Raw genomic sequence first — 26,036 nt, 5'->3', positions numbered from 1 at the left:
CGGGGTGATGGTGATATTAGTGTTGGTATGATAGAGTTATCAGTGCTGGTATATTAGTGATATCAGTGTTGGTGTGATGGAGATATTAGTGTTATTATAATAGAGATATCAGTGCAGGTGTAATGGAAATATCACTGTTGGTATAATGGAAATAGTGCAGGTATAATGGAGAGATCCGTGGCGGTGTGATGGTAATATCTGTGCTCGTATGATAGAGCTATCAGTGATGGTATATCAGTTTTGGTGTGATGGAGATATTAGTGTTAGTATAATAGAGACATCAGTGCAAGCGTAATGGAAATATCACTGTTAGTATAATGGAATAGTGCAGTTATAATGGAGATAATGGAAATAGTGCAGTTATAATGGAGATATCAGTGTTGGTGTGATGGAGATATTAGTGTTAGTATAACAGAGATATCAGTGCAAGCGTAATGGAAATATCACTGTTAGTATAATGGAGATATCAGTGGCAGTATAATGGAGATATCAGTGGCAGTGTAAAGATGATGTTAGTGCTGGTGTGATAGTTACCAGTGCTGGTATAATGGCATTATCAGTGTTGGTGTGATGGAGATATTAGTGTTGGTGTAATAGAGATAATAGAGATATCAGAGCTGCTGTATCAATAATGGTAAAATGGAGATGTTGGTGTGATGAAATATCAGTGTTGGTGTGATGGCTATATGAGTGTTGGTGAAGATATATCTGTGTTGGTGTTATGGACCCTACAATATTTCCTCTTGTACTGCCCTAAATATCTGCTCTCAGTGCTGTATAGTATTGGATTCAGATGTTGGGTTTTGATTTGATTAGGGTAGTGATGGGGTGGGGTGATTGGGGATGAAATTATATAGTGCAGTGATGGGGTGACACAATCTAGTGATGGAATGTAGTGATGGGGATAAAGTGGTATAATGTAGTGAGGGGGTGAAGTGATACAATGTAGGTGTAGAGTGCAGTAAAGGGGATGAAGTGATATAATGCAGTAATGGGGGGCATTAATATGTTGCAGTAAAGGCTGTTAAAATGAAGATGTAGTGATTGGAGATGAAGTGAATAGATATAAAGATAGGGTGCAGAGATGGGTGATAACACAATCTACTGATGGAGTGCAGGGATGAGGATGAAGTGATACCCTCTAATAATGGAGTGTAGGGATTTGATGTAGTGATGGGATGCAGTAATCAGGGTTGAAGTAAAAGTTGTATGGACAGGTAAAGCAACAGCTCCAAGTCTGGACTATAGTGATGAGGTATAACAATGGGATTTAATCGAGAGATTCAGTGATGGGGTGCTGTGATGGGCAGAGCGACAGGTGCAGTGATAGGGAAGTCCTGATGGAGTGTAGTGATGGGCATGAAGTGATATAATGTAGTGATGGCTGTGATACAGTGTAGTGCTGGGCATAAATTGATATAATGTAGTTAAGGGGTGTAGTGAGGGGGTGAACTGATACACTGTAGTGATGGGGATGTAGTGATGGCTGTAGTAATGGGGATGATGTGATAAAATGTAGTGCTGGAGGTGAAGTGATACAATGTAGTGATGGGGGTAGTGATGCAATATACTGACTGGGTACATTGATGGTGATGAGGTGATAAGATGTAGTGATGGGGTGCAGTTATTAGGGATGAAGTGATATGATGCAATTATGGGGTGTAGTGATGTGGATGAAGTGATACCATGTAGTGATGAGATTAAATAAATAGATGTAGTAATTAGGAAGAAGTAATATTATGTAGTGATGGGCTGTAGTAATGGAGATGAAGTGATACCATACAGTGATGGAGTGTAGTGGTGGGAATTTAGTGATACAATGTAGAGATGGGGTGTAGTCATGGAGCTGAAGTTATACTATACAGAGATGGGGTGTAGTGAAGGGGATGAAGTGATCCAATCTACTGAAGGGGGTGTAATGATGCCTTGTGGTGATGGGGTGAAGTGATGGCTGTAATGATGGGGTGAAGTAAAGACTGTAATGATGGGGTGAAGTGATGGCTGTGGTAATGGGATGTAGAGCTGGGGTGAAGGGATGGCTGTGGCGATGGGGTGCAGTGATGTGGATGAAGTACAGGCTGTGGTTATGGGGTGCAGTGAAGTGGATAAAGTGATGGCTGTGGTGATGGGGAGCAGTGATGTGGATGAGGTGAAGGCAGTGGTGATGGGGAGCAGTGATGTGGATGAGGTGATGGCTGTGGTGATGGGGAGCAGTGATGTGGATGAGGTGATGGCTGTGGTGATGGGGAGCAGTGATGTGGATGAGGTGATGGCTGTGGTGATGGGGAGCAGTGATGTGGATGAGGTGAAGGCAGTGGTGATGGGGAGCAGTGATGTGGATGAGGTGATGGGGAGCAGTGATGTGGATGAGGTGAAGGCAGTGGTGACGGGGAGCAGTGATGTGGATGAGGTGATGGCTGTGGTGATGGGGAGCAGTGATGTGGATGAGGTGAAGGCAGTGGTGATGGGGAGCAGTGATGTGGATGAGGTGATGGGGAGCAGTGATGTGGATGAGGTGAAGGCAGTGGTGACGGGGAGCAGTGATGTGGATGAGGTGATGGCTGTGGTGATGGGGAACAGTGATGTGGATGAGGTGATGGCTGTGGTGATGGGGAGCAGTGATGTGGATGAGGTGAAGGCAGTGGTGATGGGGAGCAGTGATGTGGATGAGGTGATGGGGAGCAGTGATGTGGATGAGGTGAAGGCAGTGGTGACGGGGAGCAGTGATGTGGATGAGGTGATGGCTGTGGTGATGGGGAACAGTGATGTGGATGAGGTGATGGCTGTGGTGATGGGGAGCAGTGATGTGGATGAGGTGAAGGCAGTGGTGATGGGGAGCAGTGATGTGGATGAGGTGATGGGGTGCAGTGAAGTGGATAAAGTGATGGCTGTGGTGATGGGGAGCAGTGATGTGGATGAGGTGATGGCTGTGGTGATGGGGAGCAGTGATGTGGATGAAGTGATGGCTGTGGTGATGGGGAGCAGTGATGTGGATGAGGTGAAGGCTGTGGTGATGGGGAGCAGTGATGTGGATGAAGTGAAGGGTATAGTGATGAGTAGAGTAAGCGGTGTAGTGAGGGAATGTAGGGATGGGAATTAAGTGAAGCTGTAGTGATTGGTAGACTGACAGGTGTAGTGGTTTGGGTGCAGTGATGAAAGTAACAATGGGGTTTAGTGGCAGGTGTAGTGACAGGGTAGAGTTACCAGTGTGGTGTTGGGGACTAGTGCAGGGACTTCTGCAGTGATGGGGTGCAGAGATGTAGTGATGGGTGTATGAAGGGTGTGACTGAGTATAGGGAGAAGGTGTTGTGATGGAGTGTAGGGACTGAGTGCAGTGATGGGGTAAAGTGACAGGGTACAGTAACAGTGTGTGGGGATAGGGTGCATTGACAGCATGTAGGGTTGGTGTGCAAGAACAGAATGTAGGGATGGAGTGTTGTGACAGAGTATAGGGATGGGCTCTAGGGATGAGGAAACAGTGAGGAGGTAGAGGAGTACGGTGCTATGATGTAGAGTAAGAATGGGGTGCAGTGATAAGGTGCAGGGATATGGTGCACTGAGCAGGCATAATAATAGGAATCTGTGAGGTGGTGTATGGATGGGGTTCAGTAAAAGGGTGAGGTAACAGAGTGCAATGATGGTGGTGCAGTGACAGGGTGCCGTAATAAGGTGCAGTGATGGGGCATAGTGCAGGGATGCATTGATAGGGTGCAGTGACAGGGTGTAGGGACTGGGTGCAGTGATGGGGCATTGTGTAGGGATGCATTGATAGGGTGCAGTGACTGGGTGTAGGGATTGGGTGCAGTAATAATGTGCAGTGACATGGTGTAGGGACTGGGTGCAGTGATGGGGCATAGTGTAGGGATGCATTGATAGGGTGCAGTGACTGGGTGTAGTAATAAGGTGCAGTGTCAAGGTGTAGGGACTGGGTGCAGTGATGGGGCATCGTGTAGGGATGCATTGATAGGGTGCAGTGACTGGGTGTAGAGACTGGGTGCAGTAATAATGTGCAGTGTCAGGGTGTAGGGACTGGGTGCATTGATGGGGCATAGTGTAGGGATGCATTGATAGGGTGCAGTGACTGGGTGTAGAGACTGGCTGCAGTAATAAGGTGCAGTGTCAGGGTGTAGGGACTGGGTGCAATGATGGGGCATAGTGTAGGGATGCATTGATATTGTGCAGTGACTGGGTGTAGAGACTGGGTGCAGTAATAAGGTGCAGTGTCAGGGTGTGGGGACTGGGTGCAGTGATGGGGCATAGTGTGGGGATGCATTGATAGGGTGCAGTGACTGGGTGCAGTAATAAGGTGCAGTGTCAGGGTGTAGGGACTGGGTGCAGTGATGGGGCATAGTGTGGGGATGCATTGATAGGGTGCAGTGACTGGGTGTAGGGATTGGGTGCAGTGACAGGGTGTAGGGACTGGGTGCAGTGATGGGGCATAGTGTAGGGATGCATTGATAGGGTGCAGTGACTGGGTGTAGAGACTGGGTGCAGTAATAAGGCATAGTGCAGGGATGCATTGATAGAGTGCAGTGGCTGGGTGTAGGACTGGGTGCAGTAATAAGGTGTAGGGACTGGGTGCAGTGATGGGGCATAGTGCAGGGATAGGGTGCAGTGTCAGGGTGTAGGGATGGGGCATAGTGCAGGGATAGGGTGCAGTGACTGGGTGTAGGGACTGGGTGCAGTGATGGGGCATAGTGCAGGGATAGGCTGCAGTGACTGGGTGTAGGGACTGGGTGCAGTGATGGGGCATAGTGCAGGGATAGGGTGCAGTGACTGGGTGTAGGGACTGGGTGCAGTGATGGGGCATAGTGGAGGGATAGGGTGCAGTGATGGGGCATAGTGTAGGGATGCATTGATAGGGTGCAGTGACTGGGTGTAGGGACTGGGTGCAGTGATGGGGAATAGTGTAGGGATGCATTGATAGGATGCAGTGACTGGGTGCATTGACTGGGTGTAGGGACTGGGTGCAGTGATGGGGCATAGTGCAGGGATAGGGTGCAGTGACTGGGTGTAGGGACTGGGTGCAGTGATGGGGCATAGTGTAGGGGTGCATTGACTGGGTGTAGGGACTGGGTGCAGTGATGGAGCATAGTGCAGGGATGCATTGATAGGGTGCAGTGTCAGGGTGTAGGGACTGGGTGCAGTGATGGGGCATAGTGCAGGGATAGGGTGCAGTGACTGGGTGTAGGGACTGGGTGCAGTGATGGGGCATAGTGCAGGGATGCATTGATAGGGTGCAGTGTCAGGGTGTAGGGACTGGGTGCAGTGATGGGGCATAGTGCATTGATAGGGTGCAGTGTCAGGGTGTAGGGACTGGGTGCAGTGATGGGGCATAGTGCATTGATAGGGTGCAGTGTCAGGGTGTAGGGACTGGGTGCAGTGACTGGGTGTAGGGACTGGGTGCAGTGATGGGGAATAGTGTAGGGATGCATTGATAGGGTGCATTGACTGGGTGTAGGGACTGGCACACGTAGGGGAGCTGTGGTCCATACATCAGTTTCTCCTGCTTGCTGTGCTTTTAGGAAAGGATCCAGAGAAGTGAATGTGTTTGCAGAGGGGGCAGCTGTATATAGAGGTAGGTGGGGAGGGGAGGGAGTGGAGGGAGGAGATGTGGAGGAAGTACCTACCTGCTCTCAGCTCTCTGACAAGTGCAGAATTTTGGAGCTGAGCTCAGTAATATCTGGGTGACCTTTCCTGTGCTGTGTGATGTCTGGCTGCGGCTGCTGATGAGAGTGTGTGTCTGCTCTGCTCCTCTGGCTGTGATAGGTAAGTTGTGGGGAGTGACAGGCACCTGTGGCTGCGCTCGCTGTCCTGCTGCCCCTTACCAATGCTGTTTTTCAGGGTTTTTGTTTGGTGGGCACATCTGCTGTGAGTGAGGAGCTTCGGAGGTTTGGAATGCATGAGCGCTTCTTCCATCCTCGTGATACGTTGGCGTTACAATACTCAGAACAAGCTGCGTTTAGTGGGAACCTTGCTGGCGCTGTGCTGACCCCTTCCCGTGTGAGACTGCAGCCCAGAGAGGCTCGTAATATAAAGAGTGCACCCAAGTGTCGGAGGGTTGGGGGGGCACCTTCTGTGGGGAGGGTCGCCGTGTCCCCAAGTCTTCCCCCCCACCCATCCCCGGACAAGTTGGCATTTGCTGTGCCTGTGTCCTCCAGTTAGGCTGTGCCTGGGAGCTGTCCCCTCCCCCAGTGCTGAACGAGCTGCATGTGACAGACTCATCATTTGTTAGAGGAGCCCAGCGGAGAGCAGGATTAGAGGATTTACTCTGGAGTTAGAGAGCATGTGGCTTTGTCAGCGGCTGCCTCATCTGCACACTGTGTCGGCCTGTGTGTGACATTGTGTCAGGGGAACAATAGCCTCGTCCAGCTGCTCCTGGAGCCAAGAAGGGACCCCCAGCTGCCGCCCAATGAGGGTCTGCTCTCACCGACTCATGCACAAAAGGGAGAAAAGTTTTGGTAGGTAGAAGCGTATTGTGCACGGCGGCAGATGAAGTGTCAGCTCCATGGGTCACACTGCTCCGGGGCTGGCTGCTTCCTCCTGGTCCCGGGTGATGGTGGTGTGGGCCCGGGGATGCTGAATGGTGGCGGGCGGCTTTGTGCTGCTGTGAATTGTGTGTCTGTGTGTATTTTTGTATTTCAGCTGCGTCAAAATTGAAGTCAGTCTTGCAAATCTCTTGTTGGCCTTTGCCAAGCACCAGCACTTTGCTGCTATGGTAACTGTAATTAAACTGATAAGAGTGGAAAAATGTCAGTATCTGTGAGCCTTGCAGCTGCATTGGAGAAAGGGGAATCAAATTGGTTCCCAGCTTCATTGCTCAAAAAAAAAAAAAAAAAGAAAAAAAAAAGGGGGGGGGGAGGCAGAGCTGTGCGATCCGGGCAGCGGGATTTGCATTGTTGTTCCATACGGGAGTGCAGCCTGCAGGGACGCTGAGAGCCGGGGAGTGAGGATTGTAGGCCAGCATGAGGGACAGAGGGGCCACAGCTTTTGTTTGATGTGTCCGGACACATGAATGGCCACCCCACACAAATTCTTTCCCTTCGGGACCCAACAAGCGTGGGCACACTTACCTCTCACCCCTCCGGGCAGGTAGGTGCTCCAGGACAGGGACGAGAGACACTTTGTGTGCAGCAATAGTTTGGTGTGTTAACTATCTGGCAGTGTGTGGATGAGTGACGCAGAACAAGAGGATAATGCGTGCAATCAAGCGTGCACGCCGCGCACAATACAATCTGGGCAATTAAATGAGATGCTTCTCCCAGCTTGTGAGCAGCGGAAAGCCTCTTATTTACTTCTCACTTTAATTATGATTTCTCTTCTTAAGCTGTCAAGTCAGTCTGAGCGGAAAGGTTAGCGGCAGCATTTTATTCTCCCCCAGAATCCTCACCGCTGATTTTCCATAGAATTTCCTGTTATTTGTGTCCCATCTGCTTGCCAGTCCCTCTCAGGGGTCCTGTTCTGCAGGTTTGGGCTTCATGTGTAGCCCATCATACCCGCAGAGCCCTTCCACCTCTGAAAACAATGATGTACAGTGTCCCTATCGTTTGATTTATAACATGTGTGGTCACTGCATATGAATAACATGCATGTCTTCTCCTTGCAGGTATACAAATGCTTTCAGTTCAGCCAGACACCAAACCGAAAGGTTGTGCTGGCTGCAACCGTAAGATCAAGGACCGCTACCTGCTAAAGGCCCTGGACAAGTATTGGCATGAAGACTGTCTGAAGTGCGCATGCTGCGACTGTCGTCTCGGGGAGGTCGGATCCACCTTATACACCAAGGCCAATCTAATCTTGTGTCGGAGGGATTACCTGAGGTGACAGCATGTTCCAAACTGTGTCTTTATAATCCCGACTGGACTCCAGTCAGTATCCCTGACTTTGTACCATCCACTTACATATTTGAACTCTGTATATTCTGGTCTGTCTGTCCAAGATCCCCTGTCCTTCCACCCAAGATCCCTGTCCTTCCACCCAAGATCCCTGTCCTTCCACCCAAGATCCCCTGTCCTTCCATCCAGGACTCCCTGCCCTCCATCCAATTCCCTCTGTCCTTCTATCCAGGACCCCCCCCCCCCCTTCCATTCAGAACCACCTTTCCTTCCATCCATGTCCCTCTGTCCTTCCATTCATGTCCCTCTGTCCTTCCATCCAAGTCCCACTGTCCTTCTATCCAGGTTCCTCTATGCTTCTATGAGCTTCTACATAGGTCATTCTGTCCTTCCATCCAGGTTCCTCTATCCTTCCATTCATTCCTCCCTCTTTCCATTCAGGTCCTTCTCTCTATCCATTCAGGTCCCTCTATCTTTCTGCTGAGGTCTCTCTGTCCTTTCATCCAGGTTTTCCTGTTCTCTCATCTAAGTCTTTTTGTCACTCCTTTTTGGTCTGTCCCTGAATCCAGGTCCCCATTTATACTCTTCTTCCATTCTGAACCCCCTTTCCTTCCATCTAGGTTCTGCTGTGATTCCATCCAGGACTCTCTGTCCTTCCATCCAAGACCTCCTGTCTTTCCACCCACAGCCTCCCGTCCTTCCAGCCACAGCCTCCCGTCCTTCCAGCCACAGCCTCCCGTCCTTCCAGCCACAGCCTCCCGTCTTTCCAGCCACAGCCTCCCGTCCTTCCAGCCACAGCCTCCCGTCCTTCCAGCCACAGCCTCCCGTCCTTCCAGCCACAGCCTCCCGTCCTTCCAGCCACAGCCTCCCGTCCTTCCAGCCACAGCCTCCTGTCCTTCCATCCTTGGCCACCTGTCCTTCCATCCAAGTCCCTCTGCTCTTCCATGTAGGTACCTGTCCTTCCAGCTGTGCGCAGCCTGAAAGATGTTATTTACCAACCAGGTAAAGTGACCAGTTGACAAAAGACACCGGGGGTCAGGGGGTTCCAGCAGAAACAATATACTGACTAGCTTTTAACTGGCTTGCTGCTTGCCCTGACTACTGATTTAGGGTATGCAGGGTGACATCAGCTGACAGCAATCCTTGTCAGAGGTCATTTTTGCATCTTTTGATATGTCCAGGAACATGCCATCCATATTTTATACCCCACACAGAATGCAACCAGAGAACTCTTGGTCATTCACTGTCTTACCTTTTAAAATAGTATATGGTGAGTAATATAGGAAGGTAAGGGATTCTGCAATCAAGGACAGGATAAAAAGGTGAAGTTTTATGATTATTAATGCTGGTCTTCAATGCAGAATGAGTGTGGCGCCTCCCGGAGGAGAGATGGTGAAGCTGCATTTATGAAGATGTATGGATAATGAGTCTATTGAGGCTTCTGTTTTGTGTTGTGGAGTTCTCTGTCCATCTCTGATGTTGCAGCTTGTTTATGTTGTGTTTGTTTAGTGCTACCACCCCCTCCCCCCCCCCCCGCCCTCACCAGCACAACCACCTACAGTACAGCAGCTGAGCTGACAATCATTTCCAGCAAGTGTTACTTGTGTCCCTGGCAAAACTGCGCAGATCTCTGACAGTGTTGTTTTGTTATTTTCTGTAACTCTGCAGTCAGTGCAAGCAACTTCCACCATTAAACTAAATGTACCTATTTCTTAGAGCGGAGTGTTAATATTAACAATGAATGAGCCTTTATAATTTATGGTCATCCCCTGGACGCTCTGCAATCTGTTTGTTCAGGTGGTGATTTGGACATTCGTTAGACAGGCACTTCACTGGCTACTTGCACAGAGAAAAATTCAGCAGAATTGAATTCATTAGCTTTATAAAAAATATATCTTCATACATTTTCATAAAAAAAAAACATTTGTGAAGAGTAATGAAAACATACCCAGTGAGTGTAAATTGGAAATTTAGTGTCTTGATAGAAAAAACGGGTGCCCACTTCTACATAGTCACCATGTACAGTATTTACATATCACAGCTTTACTCTACTTCTGGCATATTAAAAAGAAACATAGTATAGTACAGTATAGTAATGTGCAGTATTGTATATTATGTCATAGTAATTTGTAGTATGGCAAAGTTTAGTAGTATGAAGTATGGTGTTGTACTATAATGCATGGTAATGAATAGAATGGTAAAATAACGCGTACTATTTTAAAGTATGGCATGGTATGGCATGTGTAGCAGGGTATGGTATAATAATGGTGTTGTATTATATGGTATAGTAAAAATAATTTGTGCTATTGTAGAGTATCGTAAGGTATGGTAATGTGTTGCACGTTGCAGCATAGTAATGTATGGTTTTGTATAGTAGTATACAATAGAGTAAGGTAAAATAAAGTGCAGTACTGTATTGTATAGAATGGTATAGTAATATATGGTAAGGTATATTATGGTATGGTATAGTAATGTGTAGTATAGCACAGCATAGTAATATATGGTGTGTTACAGTAATGTGCAGTATTATACAGTATGGTAAAGTGTAGTATGGTATGACAAAGTAATGTATGGTTTGGTGTTTTACAGTACTGTATACTATGGTATGGAATAGCATGTATAGTATGATATAGGAATGTAATATACACCAGTTATAACACGATATGGTGTGGTACAGTAATGTATTGAATAGTTTGATACGAGTATTGTAGAGCATAGAAATACATTTTGGTATAGCACAGTATTGTATAATACAGTAAAGTATAGCATGTTATATCTTTCTATTGTATAGCACTGTATACTACGCTGAAACAAAGTAATAACATATAATAGTACTGTATATACAGTAATATATAAAGTATTGTTTATTAATATATAGTATAGCATGGTATAGTACCATATAATAAGGTATAATATAGTATAGTATATTTATATATATTATAATATGGTGTGGTATGTTGTAGTATATGGCATGCTATAGTAATACATAATATCTAGTATAGATAGTATGGTGTGGTAGAATCTAATATGGTATAGTTTAGTAACATAGAGTATGTTATATTAATATATATTAAGATCTAGCATAGAAAAAATAGTATAATATGGTAATATATAATATAATATGGCATAGTTGAGTAACATATAATGAGGTATAGTAGAGTAAATATAGTGTAGTATGGTAATAGATACTAAAGTAAGATATGGTATAACAATAGAAATTAAGGTACAGTATAATATAGTATCGTATAGTCTATATATATATATATATAAGTTTAGAATGGTATGGTACAGTACTATAGTATAGTGTGGTATGGTGTAGTATATGATATACTATAGTAATAAAGTCTAGTGTAGATATTATGGTGTAGTATAATAAAGCATGGTATGCTATAGTAATATGTAATCAGGGGCCATGTAATAATTTATAGTATAGTATAGTATGACATGGTATAGTAATATATAATAAGGCATAGTATAGCATGGTGTAGTATAGACTAGTAATTTATGAAAAGAATATGGCATAGAATAGCAATATATAATAAGGTATAGTGTAGCAATATACAGTATAGTGTGATTTGGTAAAGTATTATATAATAAAGTAAAGTATGGTGTGGTAATATATAGTGTGTAGTAACATATACATTTTGTACACTAATATTAGCAATTGGTGTATATAGTATACATATGCATAGTACAATTATTCAGGGGAGTTTACACATTTGCGTAATAATATTATTTTGAAGGTGTATGTACATATATATGCTTAGTGATATCATTCAGGGGTGTGTATGCTTATCTGCATGCAGTGATATGAGAAATTACCCATTTCTATTTTATCATGTTCATAAAATGCTGATTATGAACATGTCTGGAGAAGTTTGATCCCCCGGTTCAGTGTGGATTGATTGTAGCACTGTGTTGGGTTCTGTATATGTGTGCGGTGCTGCTCTACTCTCTCTGGTCCTCCACTGTCTGCATTATAATGTTCCAGCTGCTAATAATAATGTGTGGGCTCAGTGGTCTCTTAGTTTTGTGGTCAGCAATGTTATCTGTGTCTGGCTGCTATTCTAACTCTTGTTGGGCCATCATTTGTTGTCAGTGACTTCATTGGCTACAGTTTATTGGTTCAGGGCAGGTGCTGTATTTAAAAGGTAAAATCTGATTTGGTGCGGAAAATGATTGTCCAGTTGGGATCAGTGTAGAAAATCCCTGTACGATCGGAATTCGTGCAGATGATTGTATAATCTGGATTGATGCAATGAATGAATGTGCAATCAGGATAGGTGCAAAGAATGACTGAATAAACAGGACTGTTGCAGAGAACAATTTTACAGTCATGGTTGGTGCAAAAAATTAATTTCAAATTAGGATAGGTGCAGAAAATGATTGTACAATCAGAATAAGTGTAGATGATGATTGTTCAATCAAGATAGGTGCAGAAATGATTGAACAAACAGGATTGGTGCAGAGACAGACTGCACAATCAGGATCGGTGCAAAGGGATGATATTCGTGTCAGGATCGATGTACAGAATGATCATACAACCAGGATGGGTGTAGAGGATGATTATACAATCATTCTCTGAAATGACCATGATTGTACAGTCAGGATTAGTGAGAGAGAGAGATTTTACAATCAGGATAGGTGTAGATAACAATTGTACAGTCAGGGCTGCTACAGAGGATAACAGCCAAATTGAGATCAGCGCAGGATTTTTATATTTTTTTTAGTGCATCATTGCGCCCTGTTTGCCAGGTTAACCAGCTCTGAGATGTTCTATTCCTTCTCAGGTATATTGTGTGCTGGACCATCAAATTCCAGGAATCCTGGCAAGGGTCCCTCTATATTAGTGATTTTCTTTGCCTTCATTGTGTTAGGACTGCAAGAGATCTCAATTGATAAATTTTGGTGATAAATTCATGACGAACCCTCCAGAAGTATTCCACGATTATTTTCTTTCTTAGCGGCTAGAAAACATCATTTGGCGGACCTTGTAAAATGTGTGGAGGGAGCAGCTCCTGCAAATGTGGAATTAACAGGCAGCGGAGTTCGATGCCCTTCATATGGTTGTAGGGGGTGACAAGATGACTGCCAGGAGCTCCGCACAAATTGTCTACACATCCAGAAAATTCCCAACTGTAGCCAGTATAAAACCATCCGTGTTCTTGTTCCTGTGTGTTCATGTGTGTCTCTGCTTGCTCATGTTTGGCACTGTGTGCTCATGTGTTTCCCTGCTTGTTAATGTGTGTCTGTGTGTGCTCATGTGTTTCTCTGCTTGTTCATGTGTGTCTCTGCATGCTCATGTGTGTCTCTGTGTGCTCATGTGTTTCTCTGCTTGTTCATGTGTGTCTCTGAGTGCTCATGTGTTTCTCTGCTTGTTCATGTGTGTCTCTGCTTGCTCATGTTTGGCACTGTGTGCTCATGTGTGTCTCTGTGTGCTCACGTGTTTCTCTGCTTGTTCATGTGTGTCTCTGTGTGCTCATGTGTGTCTCTGTGTGCTCATGTGTTTCTCTGCTTGTTCATGTGTGTCTCTGCTTGCTCATGTGTGTCTCCGTGTGCTCATGTCTTTCTCTGCTTGTTCATGTGTGTCTCTGTGTGCTCATGTGTGTGTCTCTGTGTGCTCATGTGTTTCTCTGCTTGTTCATGTGTGTCTTTGTGTGCTCATGTGTTTCTCTGCTTGCTCATGTGTTTCTCTGCTTGCTCATGTGTGTCTCTGCTTGCTCATGTGTGTCTCTGTGTGCTCATGTGTTTCTCTGCTTGCTCATGTGTTCTCTGTGTGCTCATGTGTGTCTCTGTGTGCTCATGTGTTTCTCTGCTTGTTCATGTGTGTCTATGTGTGCTCATGTGTTTCTCTGCTTGTTCATGTGTTCTCTGTGTGCTCATGTGTTCTCTGTGTGCTCATGTGTGTCTCTGTGTGCTCATGTGTTTCTCTGCTTGTTCATGTGTGTCTGTGTGCTCATGTGTTTCTCTGCTTGTTCATGTGTGTCTATGTGTGCTCATGTGTGTCTCTGCTTGTTCATGTGTGTCTCTGTGTGCTCATGTGTGTCTCTGTGTGCTCATGTGTGTCTCTGCTTGCTCATGTTTGGCACTGTGTACTCATGGGTTTCTCTGCTTGTTCATGTGTGTCCCTGTGTGCTCATCTGTGTCTGTTCATGTGTGTCTCTGTGTGGTCATGTGTGTTTGTTCATGTCCATGTGTATATCTGCCTGTTTATTTGTATCCCTGCATGTTCATTTTGGTTTACGTGTAAAGAGGCATTTGATAATGATGCCATCAACAGCTGCATCACATAAGTTCTGTCACGTAAGAGAACTCCAGGCAAACCATCAACTTTGTCTCTGTTTGGCACAAAAGCTGACACGCAGATTTGGGCCCAACTGTGTCACCTGGTCCCAGAATGGACTGCTGATAGCTGCAAAGCAAGTGAACCAGGTATAAAAAAGTTTGCAATGGCCCCACCATGAATCTTTGCTCTTGTCAGAGGTTTTGAGATCAGATTGCCATGGTCTCCAGAAATGGGACATATTTCAGTCATACACTGCTGACACTCTGTATGTATGCATCACACCTCTATATGTACAATGCATACCCCCATATATACACCTCTACATGTACAATGTGCATATGCATCACACCTCTATATGTACAATGCATACCCCCATATATACACCTCTATATGTACAATGTGCATATGCATCACACCTATATATGTACAATGCATACCCCCATATATACACCTCTACATGTACAATGTGCATATGCATCACACCTCTATATGTACAATGCATACCCCCATATATACACCTCTATATGTACAATGTGCATATGCATCACACCTATATATGTACAATGCATACCCCCATATATATGCCCTTAATATATCTGCTATACAACCCAGTCCCCCAGCCCATAAACACATTACACCCCACTCCCATATTTCACACACTTCCTGCAGAACCGGGGGGGATACATATTTACTTTCTCATCATAATTGCAGGATTATTATTATTATTATACAGTATTTATATAGCAGCAAAAGTTTGCTCAGCGCTGTACATTATAATGGGAGACAATACACGAGACAGTACAGTAACAATACAATGCGATACACAAGGGGTTCGAGGGCCCTGCTCCTTGGAGCTTACAATCTAGTAGTACATCAAAGGTTGCATGATGGTGCCTGTGTACTCAACCCAGCTTGGAAAGGTTCATTCAGTTTATGTACAGCTCTACATACCTCCAAGCCAACCATTCTGTTTCTTATTCCTCATCCCCATCCCTTCTCTCTGTACTCTCTTAGTATGATGCACACCTCATGCACACAGGCTTGAACAATGCTTAATTGTTTGATGGGCTTTTTTGCTTTTAAAAGCACCTCTGTGTTAGCCTAAGTGTCCATACACACATACAGTAGGTGTTTACATGTGTATTAGTAGAGGAGCAGTTACTGGTGGGAAAATAAAATCATCACCAGTGTGTTCAGGAGAGGAGATTTTTTGCAGAAAAAAATGCTTGGCATGCAAAAATGTGTTTAAACACATCCAAATGCATCCAAATACACTTAAATTCTAGGTGTTTTTAGCACTTGAGCATTTTCATTCCAATGGGCAGAATAAATGAACATTATCGTTCAAACACTTTATGTGTCTAAACGTATGTGCAGTATGTGGCTTTAGGCAGCTTTTTCCTACCAGGAGTAAAAGGCGTTCAAAGGAGAAAATGAGAGCCTTGTGCGCCTGGAGCCCTAAAATACTCGGCTATGCTGCTGCAGAACTCTGCTACTTATTCTACCTTACTTTCATCTCCTGAAGGTGAGTCCAGGGACATTTTCAGGGTAAGGGATAATATAAAGGGAGTAAGAGGTGAGTCCAGGGACATTTTCAGGGTAAGGGATAATATAAAGGGAGTAAGAGGTGAGTCCAAGGACATTATCAGGGGTAAGGGATTATATAAAGGGGGTAGGAGGTGAGTATCAGCTGTAGGGATATTATATAAAAAATCTAAGAAATAAATCTAAAAAAAAAGTAAGTCCTGGGTGTAGATATGGTTCTCATTGAGGGTGTACAGGGTGCAGATCTGCTGTAGGTAACGGTGTGCAGAGTATAGATGTGGTCCTGATAAGGCCATAGATGTGGCTCTAGGTGACGGTGTGCAAGGTTTAGATGTGGCTCTAGGTGACGGTGTGGAGGGTGTAGATGTGGCTCTGGATGATATTGTTCAGAGTGTGGATGTGGTGCTAGGTGACGGTGTGCAGGGTGTAGATGTGGCTCTGGGTGACGGTGTGCAGGGTGTGGATGTGGTGCTAGGTGAGGGTGTGCAGGGTGTAGATGTGGCTCTGGGTGACGGTGTGCAGGGTGTAGATGTGGCTCTGGATGATAATGTTCAGAGTGTGGATGTGGTGCTAGATGACGGTGTGCAGGGTGTAGATGTGGCTCTGGGTGACGGTGTGCAGGGTGTAGATGTGGCTCTAGGTTATGGTGTGCAGGGTGTAAATGTGGCTCTGGGCGATGGTGTGCATGGTGTAGCTGTGGCTCTAGGTGACGGTTTGCAGGGTGTAGATGTGGCTCTAGGTGATGATGTGCAGAATGTAGATGTGGCTCTAAGTGACAGTGTGCAGGGTGTAGATTTGGCTCTGGGTGATAGTGTTCAAAGTGTAGATGTGGCTCTGGGTGACGGTGTGCAGGGTGTAGATGTGGCTCTGGGTGATAGTGTTTAGAGTGTGGATGTGGTGCTAGGTGACGGTGTGCAGGGTGTAGATGTGGCTCTAGGTGACGGTGTGCAGAGTGTAGATGTGGCTCTGGGTGATGGAGTGCAGGGTGTAGATGTGGCTCTAGGTTACGGTGTGCAGTGTATAAATGTGGCTCTAGGCGATGGTGTGCATGGTGTAGATGTGGCTCTAGGTGACGGTGTGCAGAGTGTATATTTGGCTCTAGGTGACGGTGTGCAGGGTGTAGATGTGGCTCTAGGTGACGGTTTGCAGGGTGTAGATGTGGCTCTAGGTGATGGTGTGCAGAGTGTAGATGTGGCTCTAGGTGACGGTGTGCAGGGTGTAGATGTGGCTCTGGGTGACAGTGTGCAGGGTGTAGATGTGGCTCTAGGTTATGGTGTGCAGGGTGTAAATGTGGCTCTAGGCGATGGTGTGCATGGTGTAGCTGTGGCTCTAGGTGAGGGCATGCAGAGTGTAGATGTGGCTCTAGGTGACGGTGTGCAGGGTGTAGATGTGGCTCTAGGTGACGGTTTGCAGGGTGTAGATGTGGCTCTAGGTGATGGTGTGCAGAGTGTAGATGTGGCTCTAAGTGACGGTGTGCAGGGTTTATATGTGGCTCTAGGTGACAGTGTGCAGGATGTAGATGTGGCTCTAGGTGACAGTGTGCAGGATGTAGATGTGGCTCTAGGTGACGGTGTTCAGACTGTGGATGTGGCTCTAGGTGACGGTGTGCAGGGTGTAGATGTGGCTCTGGGTGATGGTGTTCAGACTGTGGATGTGGTGCTAGCTGACGGTGTGCAGCGTGTAGATGTGGCTCTGGGTGACGGTGTGCAGGGTGTGGATGTGGTGCTAGGTGACGGTGTGCAGCGTGTAGATGTGGCTCTGGGTGACGGTGTGCAGCGTGTAGATGTGGCTCTGGGTGACGGTGTGCAGGGTGTAGATGTGGTGCTAGGTGACGGTGTACAGGGTGTAGATGTGGCTCTGGGTGATGGTGTGCAGGGTGTGGATGTGGTGCTAGCTGACGGTGTGCAGCGTGTAGATGTGGCTCTGGGTGATGGTGTGCAGGGTGTGGATGTGGTGCTAGGTGACGGTGTGCAGCGTGTAGATGTGGCTCTGGGTGACGGTGTGCAGGGTGTGGATGTGGTGCTAGGTGACGGTGTGCAGCGTGTAGATGTGGCTCTGGGTGACGGTGTGCAGGGTGTGGATGTGGTGCTAGGTGACGGTGTGCAGCGTGTAGATGTGGCTCTGGGTGACGGTGTGCAGCGTGTAGATGTGGCTCTGGGTGACGGTGTGCAGGGTGTAGATGTGGTGCTAGGTGACGGTGTACAGGGTGTAGATGTGGCTCTGGGTGATGGTGTGCAGGGTGTGGATGTGGTGCTAGGTGACGGTGTGCAGCGTGTAGATGTGGCTCTGGGTGATGGTGTGCAGGGTGTGGATGTGGTGCTAGGTGACGGTGTGCAGCGTGTAGATGTGGCTCTGGGTGACGGTGTGCAGGGTGTGGATGTGGTGCTAGGTGACGGTGTGCAGCGTGTAGATGTGGCTCTGGGTGACGGTGTGCAGGGTGTGGATGTGGTGCTAGGTGACGGTGTGCAGCGTGTAGATGTGGCTCTGGGTGACGGTGTACAGGGTGTAGATGTGGCTCTGGGTGACGGCTGGTTTGCAGCTGTTACCAGTTACCAACTAGAAAATTGCATGTAAAAATCCCAGAAAATTCAAGTATCCTTAGGGTCCATGCACAATGGCTTAAAAAAAAATTGCTGCTTCTACTGGAGTTTTTGCAGTTTGCTGTTAGAAGCAGCTCAATGTTATCCTATGTCTCCATGTACATTTGGATGTTAAGCTTAACGTTTAGAGGCAGAAAAAATCCCAATCTCCTGTACAAAAATGCTGTATAAAGAGCGTTATTTTCTTACTTTCAAGGGGACTGACGTTTTTTAAGCCCAGTGTGCAAAATAAATGTTTATTTGCAGAGTTTTTAAATGCTGTTTAATTCCCTTGTAATATGCCCTTCAGCTTGCTAAAACAATTGGATTAGTGCAGGAGAGTCAATTCCATAGCACAGCCCCATCCATCATTACACATCATAGCCCTCTCTTCTTCTGGAAGTGTCTGTGCTGGCCCAGCTCCCGCATTCCTCCCCTTACATAACCTTCATGTAGCTGTCCTGGGAGGAGTAAAGGTATTACAGGTATTTATATATAGAAGCTTATAATCTAAGGGCCATATAGCATGTGCATACATATGCTTACAAAGCAATTCAGACAAGAGCTAATTAACCTACTAACATGTATTTAGGGTGTGGGAGGAAACCCACAAAAGCACAGGGAAAATATACAAACTTCATGCAGATAGTCCTATAAAACGGGGGGCCCTGTTGCTATTCAAATGGGGGGCCCTATTGCTATGAGACAGAAGTACTAGCCACTAGGTCACTTTGCTGTGTAGCCAAAAAACAAATCTAATAAACTTTCTGAAGATCACATTACATAGTCTGTCGACATTTACTCAGGGCATAGTTAACCTGAAATATAAATAACATTTTAACAATACAATGTAGAAGGAAGGACAAGTGTTACCAAACCCACAACAGTAAAATCAGTCTGTATAGGCAGTAAAGCATGCTTGTTATACTCACTGTGGAACCTAAGGGGTTAATCCTCCGCATTGTGTAAAATCGCTGTTTGATCCTGACTTCTCTGATCCTCCCCTTCTTCCAGTGTCCCCCTCTTATCTCCTGATACGGCATATTGTGTGGAGTCACTCTGCACATGCTCAGTTTGGTGTGTATTGCTAGAGAGGTTTTTTTTTTGTCTTGGAAGATCAACACTCTACAGACAGAGGTGAGGGGCCCTGCATCCTCATAGAACAGAATGAAAACTCCTCCTACAAGCTTTAACCAGTGCTATGCTGCACACTGATAGAAGTCACAAGACTGCTCTAAGTGCTGATGAGAAAAGATATTTAGCAGTTTATATTTACTTAAATAATTGCGCTTCCATGTTCTGTGTACTGCGGGAGAAAAGATATAGTGCATGCAGGGTCCTGGGTTTAGTAACACTTTAACTTGTATACCATCCCAACGAAGATCATTTTTGGGCCTCGTGCACACGGTACTGATGTTTGAGCATCTGCTTTTTTAAATGTAATTTCAGGTGCTTGTTTTGCACGTATTCGTGAGTATTTATGCGCAAATTTGCACGCATGTGCACGTATATATATACATTTGTGTGCACAATATATTCTTAGGAAAAATGTATTAATATTTATGCTCACATGCGTGTATATGCATGTATTTGCGCGTATTCATGCACATTTGTGCGAAGGCAGCGTAAATCGCTGACCAAAAATGCTAATTTTTCTATTTTTTTTTTTTTGTACAGGAATACGCAGTGCTTATTTACGTGCCAAGGCACATTGTAAATAATGGGCTACAGCTCTACTAGCCTTTTCAAGCTGCAATGTTCAAAAGGCCTTAGACCCTGTGTGTTTTTTTTCATTGGACACACCCAGGGGCGGACTGACAACTCATGGGGCCCCCGGGCAATAGGGGATCATGGGGCCCCTGTGTCCTTGCCCAAACTCAAAAAAACCTATGAAAAAGGTACCAGGGGCATCTCATGGGGCCCCCTACTGACCCCGGGCACTCGGGCAGTGCCCAAGTTTCCAAATGGTCAGTCCGCCCCTGGACACACCAGTCTATGCTGCTGCAAGGTGTAACATTCCTACCTGGCCTCTGAGACATATATGTATATTTCAATCCTTGAAAGTTTTCAAACGTTTATTCACCCAAAAAGTCCCATACCGTCCAGTGCTCAGTTATAAAACCTTCTGCAAAGGTCTGGTTGCAAAGAGAGATGTTAGACTCTGCTGGGTGTAAAGCATTCATGTTTGGTCTCTATCCCTGACAGAACAGTCGAGGCCATCACTCTTACTTTCAGCTCCATAATTCATAACACAGCATGGTTATTAGTGTTTGGAGACTGTGATTACCAAAATCCTAACTGTGCTAAAAATACAATGGCCAGTTTATTACATCCCATTGGATAGACCAGGTGAGTGGTAACATCACTTTGATCTCAATGGTATATTCATACCACAATAGCCTTCAGAGGGAGGTGAAAAACACCCAACGAATTATTGGTATTCAGCTTTCCACCTTGGAAAACATTTACAAAAAACGCTGTGTACATTAGTGATGCCTCCCACCCTAACCATGGACCGTTCATACTCCTTCCATCGGGGAAATGATACAGGTGTCTCAGAGCCCGTACAAATAAAAATAGTTTTTTCCTTGTGGCTGTTAAAGCATTGAACAGCTAATCATTAGATGATATTGCATTACTGTATATTTTATTCACCATTGCATTACTGAATATTTCATCCATTAATGCACTACTCATTGCACCAATTATGGTATTATTGTATATTCCATACCCCGATTTTTGTTATTTATTGTAAATGGGCCATTTCATTGGCTCTGTAAATATACTTTGCATAATGACAATAAAGTTGAATCTAATCTAATTTAATAATTTAAGATTCACAATCAAATGTACATCATATCTAATGGATATGATCTATGTTGGGGGTAAAAACTGTGTGTTCCATCCAACCCACAGAGCAGGAGAAATACTTTATCTTTAGGTTTTATCCCCTTTATTTTCAATGCTGTTTCCATATGTATGTCAGTGTAACTTCTGCTTCTTAGCTTTTTGTAAGTGTCTGCAATACCCATCTAGGCCCGAGTGCTGGATGTGGCCCTTTGCTCACCTTTATCTGGCCCTTGCGGCACTATTTATTTCCCACTGATAGAAGACTCTTATTTCTTCCAATGATGATGCACTATTCCTTCCACCGACACCAATGATGATGCACTATTCCTTTCACTGACACCAATGACACACTACTCCTTCCACTGAAACCAATGAAGGCGCACTATTTCTTCCACTGACACCAATGATGGCGCACTATTCCTTCCACTGACACCAATGATGGCGCACTATTCCTTCCACTGACACCAATGATGGCGCAGTATTCCTTCCACTGAAACCAATGATGGTGCACTATTCCTTCCACTGACACCAATGATGGCGCACTATTCCTTCCACTGACACCAATGATGGCGCACTATTCCTTCCACTGACACCATTGATGGCGCACTATTCCTTCCACTGACACCAATGATGGCGCAGTATTCCTTCCACTGAAACCAATGATGGTGCACTATTCCTTCCACTGACACCAATGATGGCGCAGTATTCCTTCCACTGACACCAATGATGGTGCACTGTTCCTTTTACTGACACCAATGATGGCGCACTATTCCTCCCACTGACACCAATGATGGGGCACTGTGCCTTTCACTGACACAAATGATGGCGCACTATTCCTCCCACTGACACCAATGATGGGGCATTATTCCTCCCACTGACACCAACAATGGCTGACTATTCCTCTCACCGACACCAGAGATGGGGAATTACTTCTCCCACTACACACAAGAGATACCTGTGCTCAAATCCCAACATCTAGTGCATGCATTTATCCATCAGGTGCTAAAGGGGTATAACCACATATTAACACTAGAAATTCTGAGGACCCTCTGCACACTGGTGTATACCCTTTCAAGCAGACTATGCAATAAATAGGGATATTTAGTTCACACATATTGCAATACATGCATAAGCAGGCCAACTGCGTCAAAGTACCTTGTAGCTCTCCCCATTGTGTCTTTTCCCCTATGCTAGCATTGTGTCCACAGTAGCATTTGCATAGGCAGAGCAGAGTAGGACTGGCCATAGAGGGATTACTTTGACGCAGTTGGCCAGTTTAAGCATGTATTGCAATATGTGTGAACCAGATATCCCTATTTATTGCAAGGTCTACTAGAAAGGGTATATACCAGTGTGCAGAGGGTCCTTCAGAATTACTTCTCCCACTGACACCAATTATGAGGCACTATTCCTCTCACTAACACCAATGATGTAATTTTTTTTACTCCCACTGACCACCAAGCCTAGGCAATATTTACTGCCACTGATGCCAGGGCATTTTATACTCCCACTTGCTACAGCCCAACGTACTTAAATTTTGAATGGCAGTAAACTGGCCCTTTGTTTCAAAGGTTTGGAGACCCCTGCTCTAAAGATTGCACAAATCTGAAGTGACTGTTGTGTGTGAACTAGGGATGAGCTTCAGGTTAGGACCAAAGTAGAATTGGGTCCAAACTTTGCCTGTTGCATTTGGCAAACAGGTGAACTAAAGGAGTCTTCGTCTTTCAAGCAACACCAGCTGCAGTGGTAAGTGATGTATTCAGCAAAAGAAGGGGAAGGAGAGAAAGAGGCGCCAAGCCGCTAACAGTGTAGCAGGATTTATTTACCAGTGTATGTTAAAATACAGTAAGTTACACTCACAAAAGTCATTGGAAACAGACATATAACAAGTTCCATGTGGAGCCACAAGTGCAGAATCCACTCCCGACGGAGACTGCTGAGATGACAGCAGTGCTGTGGATGCCAGGGATCCTGGCCAACCTCCAGAAAACCGCCATGGGAGACTCGAGAAAGGAGCTGTCAATGGAGCTGTCAGATGATACAGACTCTGTAGCCAATAGGAGGTTTGACAGCTCCTTTCTCGATTCTCTTGTTGAATAAATCCTACTACACCATTGGCAGCTTGGCGCCTCTTTTTCTCCTTCCTCTTCTGTTGCAGCTTTTGGGTTCCTGGCCTATCCAAAGAAGCAGCCTAACTCTAGACAGCTGTGTCAGCAAGAGGCTGTCCTCTAATTGAATATAGCCCAGACCTCCGGGGTTTTATATATGTTTTACATATGTCTATAAACATGCATATATGTTTGCCATCTTGCTTCTCAACATTATTTGAGGTGTACCTACTCTTATGTGATGTCATTACAGTCCCTCATACACCATTCAACCTGATTGCTTAAGATCATTCCTTGATTGTAACAAGCAACTAGTGTAGTGCTGAGTGTTGGTAGTTTTTCTCTTTAAAGTAATACATTTAGCAGTGGCATTATTCCCACAGATAGATGTGACAGCTTTCCACTCTGGTTGTTAGGGAGCTAGAAGCAAGCATTAATTGACATATCCCTACCCAGTCCATTCAACTGTCAGCTGGGCAAACAAAGGAGCAGGGATGGTGGGTGACATCACTGACCAAATCTGGCTATGGTTATATTTGGTCAATGGCCATGGATATATTTGGTCAATGTCATCAGCCACCATACCCACTCCTGTCAGCAAGGAGTAGTGATAGGAAGAAACGTAATGGCAGGTCAGTGTGTTTTTCCTACTGGGTCGGTGGACATTTGTTCATCATGACAAGGATCTGCTTTGCTTGACAATGTAATTGACATGATCGAAACATTGTTTTGTTTTGTGTTTTTTTTTTTTTAATAATGGGCTTGTCAAAGTGTGTGGTGTGATTATGTGCTGTCTACTTTTTTTTTGTAAATGAGTAGGGGTACTATACTATTTACCTCTAAATCTTTCTCATGGGGGGAGTGCTTTATCTGGGGGCCCCCTTTCTTTTTAATGGGGACTTCTAGATTCAGATAAGCTATCTCTGCAGATTCCCACAACCACCAATGGGGATCATCATCATGGGGACAAAGTTGCTGAACCCCGACAACAAACCCTGCCCATGTTTAGTGAATATGACCTGGGTATGGTTCAGGAGAGGGAGGGGCATGCGCTTGCCCCCTCCCAATTCTTGTTCAGCCAGACTGCTTGTTCAGATGAGGGTTTGATATGAATTTGGACCCTGTTTGTTTTTTGTTGGTTTTTTGCATTGATCACCCTTAAAATCCATAAAAGACTCTCCCTCCACAATTTTTATTTTTTGCATTCTTGATGTAGGATGTACTGCAGCAAAACTGACATTTTAGAAAATAAATAAATGGCTGGTTTAAACTTCCCTTCCCACATTTTTATTTTTATTTAAAAAAAATGACATGGTGACAATCCCCCCAAAGACCCCAAAATACATAACAGAGCCTCAAGGGACTGGCATGTATTTTGAGAATGAAAGTTTCCATGCCATTTTTTTAGAAAGAGAAAAAAAACAGTCTGGCAGGGAAAAGTAATCTACTGGTAATGCAAAAGGTATTATTTTCTTTGCAAATGTCACATTTGAATATGTAAAAAAGGAAAAATCAATGCAGCAGAAATTTAAAAAATATTCAAAATAAATGACAGGTTGAAAAAGAGGGTAGGACAAACTCCAAAAAAAAATCTTCAAATATATTACCCGTAAAAATATCAGGCCTCACATGTAGGCCATCTACAAGTTGATTTATAGATGGTGAATATGATAAAGACAAAGGCAAATGTATTAAATACCTTCTTCTGCTCTGTGTATACAATGGAAAATGGGGGAGCTCAAATCCATAATGGGGATAGTATTGGCATAGCCCCAAGTCAAGCACTATGGATCAAAATTGACATGGTCGGTCCAGAAACGTTTAGACAGAATAAAGGTGAACAAAGCACCTGGATGAAAAGGAATACTCCCACGTGTCCTAAAAGAGCTGTTTCAACAATTTGTTTCTAATTTTGAGGAACTGTTTAATGACTGGCATAGTGTCAATGGATTGGTGTAAGGCCAATGTGATGCCTATATTTAAAAAGGGATCAAAGTCTTTACCAAGTAACTACTGATAAATTAGTTTAAAATTTATAGATGGGAAGATATTGGAGAGTTTAAACAAAGACTGCATAGAAGAGTTATTGCTAGAAAAAAAATATTTGAAGCAATTGACAGCATGGATTCATAAAAGACAGAAGTTGTAAAAAAAATCTGATTTCTTTTCATGAGGAAGTAAGTAAAGGAGTGGCTGTAGATGCAGTATACTTAGATTTTGCAAAAGTGTTTGACAGTTCCCCACATGAGGCTAATGTGTTAAAGTCTACAGGCTTGGAAAATTCAGTTTGTAAATAGGTAGAACACTGGCTAAAAGGTTATATACACTATATTGCCAAAAGTATTAGATCACCCCTCCAAATCATTGTATTCCAATCACTTCTATGGCCACAGGTGTTTAAAATCAAGCACCTCGGCATGCAGACTGCTTTTACAGTACTTCTGGTTTACAGTACTGTGGTTCTGGCAAGCTGAGTAGATGTTTTATCCACTTACCGCTAAGCGATGTACGGGTACGTCTCCCATCTTTGAGTAGTTATAGCGGGATGATGCCTGCAACATCCTCCAGGCATCATCCCGGTTATGGGTTTTTTAGCTGGTTTAGTGGTTCCTCCAGCTGACCGTAGAGCTGATCGGGGATCAGAACAGCCCCGGTCATCTCTATGGTCTGAGTAACCAGAAGGGATGAGTATTTAGTCACTTCCAGTTTCGCCGGATGTCAATAAACCATTACTGCTTTGAGAATTGCATCAGATCATGCCAATCTAGGTATGATCTAAAGCTTTTAAGGGGAGAGGAGAGATCTGGGGGTCTGTCTCAGTAAAGAGTACCTG

General features: G+C 44.9%; 1 protein-coding gene across 6 annotated transcripts in view; it reads left to right on the top strand.

The window, feature by feature from the left end:
• Window positions 1-26,036, top strand: part of LMO3 (LIM domain only 3) — a 66,071-nt gene that overhangs the window by 2,582 nt on the left and 37,453 nt on the right. The window contains exons 1-2 of one of the 6 annotated variants that reach the window (XM_089689088.1): window positions 5,618-5,769; window positions 7,607-7,820. In XM_089689088.1, coding sequence (XP_089545214.1) covers window positions 5,730-5,769; window positions 7,607-7,820 — 254 coding nt within the window. In that variant the 5' untranslated portion in view covers window positions 5,618-5,729. Of the gene's footprint in view, window positions 1-5,617; window positions 5,770-5,982; window positions 6,004-6,195; window positions 6,462-6,901; window positions 7,093-7,253; window positions 7,353-7,606; window positions 7,821-26,036 lie in introns of those variants that run through there. The other 5 variants (XM_089689091.1, XM_089689087.1, XM_089689089.1 and 2 more) reach the window with 5 other exon arrangements.

Source organism: Staurois parvus, unplaced genomic scaffold (assembly GCF_062004578.1).
Source record: "Staurois parvus isolate SC_StPar_1 unplaced genomic scaffold, SC_StPar_1.0 ptg000469l, whole genome shotgun sequence".
In the NCBI taxonomy this organism is placed as follows: domain Eukaryota; kingdom Metazoa; phylum Chordata; class Amphibia; order Anura; family Ranidae; genus Staurois; species Staurois parvus.
Note: the sequence above shows the minus strand (reverse complement) of the source record. Positions and strands in the feature narration are given on the sequence as shown.